Raw genomic sequence first — 7,308 nt, forward strand, 5'->3', positions numbered from 1 at the left:
GCCACAGGTATGACTCATTTGAATGCTCTCTGTGTTACTTAGCAGCACTGTTTCCTGCCCAGGAGGCTGAGATTGCTGTTCCCTCAGTCCAGGCCCATCTTCGCTGATGTCGTAGGCTCTGGAAGGATGCCCACTCTGCGCTACGTTGTTCTGTTGATTGCAATCGTCATTACGCAGACCACCTTCGGACACCAGCCCCCAAATACCAACCAGGTCAGAAAGTTTGGCTCTGTGCTAAGGACATTCCTTTAAAGATGGATTCTAGGAAGCTTTCCCCTCGTTACATTGGCCCCTATGAGATTGTCAGTATCATTAATCCCTCTGTGGTAAAGCTCAAGCTACCACTGTCTTTGAGAATTCACCCCACTTTCCATGTGTCCCTGCTGAAACCTGTTTCTGTCAGTCCATTATGCCCTCCAGCCATTCCCCAACCAACCATCCTGCCTTTACAGTCCGGCAGCTGCTGGATGTGCGGCGCAGTGGCCGGGGCTTCCAGTACTTGGTTGACTGGGAGGGATATGTCCCAGAGGAGAGGAGCTGGAACTCTCGTCAACTTATTTTAGATCCCTCTCTAATCTGGGATTCCTATCGAAAGCATCCTGACAAGCCTGGTAGGCCTCCTGGTGGTGGCCGTTGAGGGGGAGGTACTGTCACGATGACTGTCATTCCCTGTGTTTCCCCGCGTTTTCCCCCATTCTTGTGTTGTGCACTTGTCTCTGTCTGTGTAGTGGGCGTGGCACATTTCCCTGACTCTGCCTGGTTAATCAGCACACCTGCCGTTCCTCAGCACCTGCCTTCAATCAACCCATCACTCTGACGGCATAAAAACCCTGGCCTTTCTCCCACTGGTCGTCAGATCGTTTGTAATAATAAATCCTTGTTTTTCACTTAACGTCGTCTGAGCCTGCATTTGGGTCATCACCGGTTTAAAACATGACACGAGTCGATGGCCGTTTTGGATGGATTGGGACACCGGATTGGACCCGCGAGCCGCCAGTTGATGATCACCGTCCTTTTCAATTTTATGTTTTATAGTCACATACAGGTTTATATATTTAATTGATAATTCTTGAAGTCTCAGTTATGTCAGTAGGGACGACGCAATATTTGCTCTGACTTTGTGTACATTTTCAAGCTGGAACAGATGAAATGTTAATTCTAATTCTGATCAGTATTTTTACGATGATCTGATTAAAAGGATAACCGAGAATTCCAAATTTGAATATTTTACACCTCATATCAGCTGTTAGCAGCCCTAAACCTTTCACATTTCTCTCTGACAGGAATGGAGCCACTCCTCCGTTCACACCCTGCTCATTGCATCCTTCATCTTTCTCCCACTGAGCATCTCTCGCTCTCTCTCTCTCTCCATTTACCTCTGCTCCAGTCTGATCGTTTACAGAGTGAGGGTGAAGGATCGGGTGTCCAGCGTTCCTCCCATCACCTGTGAAATTTCAGAGCCAGGCCACTGTGAAAGGGGGCATTGTGTACCCCTGAGGAGGAATGCCCTTGCACTGCTCCTCAAAGGAAAGGATTCATTTGGCCAGGAATTTGGAAGCATCTTGAGAAATATAGGGGGATTTCTGAGGGCTAGGGATGGGAAGTTAAAGGCATACTTTAGGGGCACGGGGAGGGAAGTAGTTAAAAACAAACTTGTTTAAATCTCACCTGTCCTCAAAGATTATCTTTCCTTATACAAATAAATTGTTTTGTGTAATCTCTTAAATAAACTCATACTTTAAAAAAAATAGGTTCCGTGATGGGATATACAACCTAACACGTAATATTACCACATTGCAACTTTTATTAACTTAAATTTTAGTTTAATATGGTTTTGTGACCTCATAAAATATTCAAGATGTCGCTGCTGTTGCGGCAGATATTTTCTATGATGATGCTGCCGCCTGCTGGTGACTAACAGGATCTACCCAGGTGTGTATGAACCTAAAATGCCCATAATACTGCACGTCTCTGGCGAGTTATCATTTCTTTATGGTTGCTTTTGTAAACATTGATATCACACTAAAACTGTTTACTGAAAGTGTTTTGTGTAGATTTAAAAGGTAATCTCGCAACACAAGAAAGGACATTTAAATAAAAAAACTACCAAAAATAAATGAATAAAAAAAGACTGAATTTAATTTTAATCCTTTATGTTGTTTAAATTGTTGCGTTTAATATGTAGATATTCACTTTTTCTATTTCTTTTCATCCCTTTCTACGTTAGTATCAGTTTAGTTCTGGACCCCCCTTTCACTAGATGGCAGTAATGTACCTGTAGGTTCGTTTTTAAATCACTTGCAAACCCAGCAGAAGAAGACCGAATATTGTTGGTGTTCGTTTGTTGACTGTTTCCACATGGGGTAAGTTCGCAAGTAAATGTGTTCGTTGTGTAATTAATTTGACTCCTTGTCTTCGATGTATTTTAAAAGTAACAGCTTAAGGTTAATTTAAAGCTGACGGCGTTGAACGAAGACAGGAACGGTGTGTTTGAATTAGCGCTTTGCTAAAGTTAAAGCTAACCTGCTAAAGTGTGCGACCATTCTTCATTGAAAAACGAAGGTTTGTTTGCTCGAGGAATAAATGTTCATTTGTATAGTCTTCTATTCGGCATTTATATCTTAAAAACACGGATAAGACCCTGTTATTTTAGTCTATGTAGACAGGATACAATTAAACAACGGGAATATAACTGTTGTCACGTTTTTAACACTCAAATGTTAAGGTTGTTGTGTGTTTATATTTTAAAAATATATTTTTAAAATATACATTTCTCGTCTTGTAAGTATCCACAATCATTTTTGTAACAACTGGGGGAATATGTCTGGGTATTGCAGTTGAAACAATTGTTGTTACAGTAAAGTATTGTTAATTAGAGCTTAGAAACAACTGTTGTTACTACTACAGTAAAGTATTGTTAATTAGAGCTTTTAATTTATTTTAACTTATTTAACGCTTTTGTCAAACCTAAGAGTCATGTTTTGATATTGTTTTTCATACATATTTAAAAAAAAAAAAAGTGTTTTCACTGACAAGTACAGACCTCTACTCTTAACACTGTGTTTTCGTTCCTACAGGGACCAAGACGAGAGTGAAAATGTGGTCAAAGCACAAAAGACTAAAACGCTGCTTGTCCGCCACTTACCGGAGGATCTCAGCCAGGATGAGAAGGTTGACCTGCTGAAGTACTTTGGAGCAGAATCAGTCAGAGTCCACAGGGGTTCTATGGTATGTTTTAGTGCAATGACAACTTTCAGTGATCTGGACTGAGCTGCTAATATGTATTCTGTATATATTGTACTTTTCACAGAAACATAAAGCCTTGGCAACATTTAAAAGTGAGAAGTCTGCATCGAATGTGAGTGCGTTACAATTTTCTTTAAATAAAATCTGTTTTACACAGTGGACATGTATACATACAGAGATCTGCTAATGCATTTGATTTGCTGTTAAAACTCCCGACTCCTTTTTAGGCTCTAACCAGACTCCACCAGTTAGAGATCCTTGGTCACACACTCGTTGTCGAGTTTGCAAAAGGTCAGGATAATTTGACAGTATTGAAAGATCCACCGGTGTCAGACAGGTAAGTTGTTTGCTTTTAAGATGGAAAGTTGTCATTGATAGGGCACTGCTCTATCACCAACACACATTAATTCACATCTTTGTTTTTTATTTTCTTTTTTTACAGTGGAAAAAGTAGTAAAGAAGTGAAGAGGAAACAGGAGACACCTCAATCAAACACTCCTGTCATAGAGACCGGCGTCGCGCCAAGTCTTGGGTAAAACGACAGTTTTATTTATCAATCTTTGCTTCTCAATTTTAGACCAAGAATCTACTCACAGCACCACACAAAGACATAATAAGGATTCAGTATAGTTTTGAACACGGGCCTCGGCTTATGACGTCCTCGACCTATGACGTTTCCATGTACGTATTTGTAGAACGTATTTGTTAGAAAAATACTTTGCTCAGATGTAGATGTATTGTTCAAGTTTTAACATGTGATGTGACGTGGGTTGTGTACAGTTTTATTTATTTATTTATTTATTTATTATAAAGTCATTCTGTCTTTTGTCTCTCTCTCTCTCTGTCTCTGCCACAGGTTGAAATTTCAGTCTCCAATCCCACATTGAAATATTTATACCCACCTCCTTCTAACAGCATTCTGGCAAACATAACACACGCTCTCATGAGTGTGCCAAAGTTTTATGTCCAGGTGAGTCACTCCTGTTTCTCTCACGTCGTAAAATTCCCATCCAGTGCTGCACACCATTGATATGCAGATGTTTTATTTTTCTTTATATGTCTTTGTATTCGTGTATCATCACTTGCCGTAGTTTTATATATAGATTTGTACGTAAAAAAAAAAATACGGTGCTGCGTGACCTTCAGTGTAAAATTGAAATACTGCTGGGGACTAAGTGTTTTTAATGATATTTGAACCACATCCAACCTTTCAAAGATCAAATGGCAAACATTTTCCTTTTAAAATTAAATTTAGAGAAGCACCGTTTTATTAACCCATAACTAGAAGGCATGAGTTATGAGTTTAACATTTTCTCTAGAGTCCTCTTTCATGTTCTTTTTTTTTTTGTTTTTCAACTACAGTACTTCCCACCTTCACCTCTTGGTGGTGCTATTGCGTCACAAAGAAGTTCCCTGTCACCCCAGGGATCTCGCTTTAGCATCAATTACATATTGATCTTTATATTTTAAATGAAAATGCAGGAGCAGTGCAATTTGTTCCACAGCAGCAGACTGGGTTGACGGCTTTTTTTTTCTTTTTTTGTGACAACTGCGGTTGATTGATGTTATCAGGACCCGTCAGAATCCTGGTACGAGACTGAGGCAATGTCACTGTACGACACCTTACTCACACTCTTATTACCAATTGTACAGGTACTTCATCTGATGAATAAGATGAATTTACCGTGTCCGTTTGGTCCAGTCACTGCCAGACCCCCGATGGTGAGTCTCTCAGCACATTGTCAAAGATTGAAACAGTGCAGTTGCCGACATAATTTTTCTTGACTCAAACAAAATTAAAGATTAAAATTCTCATCTAACTCTTGATATATTTCCCATGGTATAAAAAGGTAATGTCTCAGACGTTGCTGCGTATAAATCCATAAATGGTTTCGAAACTAATCATAATGTCAGTTAGGAAAACTTTTTTGAGAAAGGTTTAAATTTTTAATTGGGTAGAAATTCTTTAAGTGAACTTTTGTCTTTACAATTATCAAATCAATCGCTGATGTAAACCATGCACTTTAAAAACTAAAGCGCTCACTTTGAATCAATCTCACAACATTGTGTGTTTTTAATTGAACTCTCACGTCAACCACTCCCACCGTGATCACAAATGAATCCTTATTTTCGCTCGCACTCCCTCTTTGGGGACGTCGGGCGAAGATGCACATGAAGTCATCTGAGCGCTGCGCAATTTGTAAGCTAATCCATCATGTGTCGTCTGCCGCAGTTTCACCTCCTACCTCCCGCACCACCGATCCCTATGCCACCTCCCTTCCCTCCTGACTACCCTCCTTTACCGGAGGAGGAGATGGAGCTCTCGAGCGAGAAAGAGTCCGAGTACGAGAGCGAAGACGACGAAGACAAGGAGAGGTAGGCTGGACGTTACAGCAGCACAGCCCCATGCTTTTATTTGTTGTGTTCAAACACATTTGGTCCCACTGGTTTACATACTATTTCTTCTTATTTTCGCTATCAGACCCCAAACCTTTACATACTATTTCTTATTTTCGCTATCAGACCCCAAACTAAAACCAATTTTTTTATTAATGACAAAATATTGACAAGTTAATTAATTGTTTTCAACCTCGGGGTCGCGATTCCACATGGGGTCTCCTGAAATGTCAAATAAAATTACTGATAAATTTTAAAGTATAAAAATAAAAGTATAAAAAATAAATAAATAAAACAAAATAAAATTAGGATTTATTTAATATTTTTTAAAATGTACTACATTATTCTCATTCAATTGAGTCAACAGAACTGTTTCTGAAATGTGCACCTTTAATCCAGCGTCTGCCGTTCAAGCCGGTGGGTTAATGTATCATTCACAAGTTCTTATAAGGCCAGGAGCGAATGTGACTCAGAGGAAAATGTCTATATATTTTGTCTCTCTTTTCACGTCCCAAGGTGAATATTTTCCTGTATTCTTTATGCTTACTTTATTTCAGGATTGCTCGTCTGATGGGCCTGGTCAACCAAGCATGCAAAAGACCCATGAGACCGAAGACAGTTTCAAAGAGAAAGAAGCCCAAGATCAAGGATCTTCTCTTTGCTCCCAAGTCAGACTCTCAGAGGTACGACGAAAGCACTTGCGCATGTCAGAGTCCTCATGCAAAGCTTGCGCCCCAGACGGTATTCAGAGACGACTAAAAAAGCAACACAAACCTCCAGACAGTAAGTCTGTCTTCATGAAGACAGCCTTGAGTGGCTGTGAGACCCGGCGTTTCTCCACCTCACATGCACTCGGCTAATGATGGAACACAAACTCGGTTTCCGGACTATAAATACACACACCTCTGTGTCTCTCTCTCGTGTTGTGAACTGGGAAATATCCGCGGCTGTCTCGCGTTGTGAACTGGGAAATATCCGCGGCTGACCAGAGCATAATATCCAAACCCTTAAGCCGCTCAGGAGTCAGGTTTTTTTTTTATTGTGGATGCATTTTAAAGCTGCTGATTGTCTCTTCTGTTCCCAGCGCTCCTGTGCTGCAGCCCTGTGATGTGTTCGAGCAGCCCCACCCTGCTGGACCGAAGAAAATTGAATTCCACATTTCTGTTCCAGAGGCAACGTCTACGGTGGAGAGAAGTGGACCGGGTCAAGAGGAATCAGCAGATGGGGTGCAGGGTAAGTTCTTCTTACATCTGAATGGTGATTTTTTTTTTTTTTTATTTTTAGATCTGGGTTTGTTATGATGTGTGGAAAACAACACGATCACCTGCGAATCCAAAATTTTTGATAACGGTGACACTGATTCCCATTGGGGGCTCACTCTGTGAGTGAGGCTGTCTGTTCAATTGTCACATATGAAAAACACGCTCTTTCAAAAACACTTTATTTCAAATGGCTTGTTTTTTTTTTTTTTTTTTTTTTTGCATATTTCATTCAATCGTTGTCTAATACCATGTCGTCAGTCATCAACAAGGTCAGCGTGCGCATCATGAAAGTGTTGTTAAAATGGGACTTCACGCTCACTCGTAGTCACAATTCTAAAGCACCAAAACTTCTTATTTAGATTAGCTTTAACATCATACTTTATACATACATATATATATATAT

The 7,308-nt window shown here is 40.1% G+C and overlaps 2 protein-coding genes across 3 annotated transcripts in view; one reads left to right on the forward strand and one right to left on the reverse strand.

The window, feature by feature from the left end:
• The window catches only part of mkxa (mohawk homeobox a), a 1,121,182-nt gene that overhangs the window by 503,377 nt on the left and 610,497 nt on the right, over positions 1–7,308 (reverse strand). The window lies entirely within an intron of this gene.
• The window catches only part of rnpc3 (RNA-binding region (RNP1, RRM) containing 3), an 11,709-nt gene continuing 6,657 nt past the window's right edge, over positions 2,257–7,308 (forward strand). The window contains 10 exon segments of the mRNA XM_008307722.3: positions 2,257–2,363; positions 3,078–3,228; positions 3,311–3,358; positions 3,474–3,583; positions 3,689–3,789; positions 4,116–4,216; positions 4,900–4,968; positions 5,480–5,622; positions 6,201–6,326; positions 6,728–6,876. Coding sequence (XP_008305944.1) covers positions 2,359–2,363; positions 3,078–3,228; positions 3,311–3,358; positions 3,474–3,583; positions 3,689–3,789; positions 4,116–4,216; positions 4,900–4,968; positions 5,480–5,622; positions 6,201–6,326; positions 6,728–6,876 — 1,003 coding nt within the window. The 5' untranslated portion in view covers positions 2,257–2,358.

The sequence above is a fragment of the Cynoglossus semilaevis genome, chromosome 3, assembly GCF_000523025.1.
Source record: "Cynoglossus semilaevis isolate Cse_v1.0 chromosome 3, Cse_v1.0, whole genome shotgun sequence".
Lineage (NCBI taxonomy): Eukaryota > Metazoa > Chordata > Actinopteri > Pleuronectiformes > Cynoglossidae > Cynoglossus > Cynoglossus semilaevis.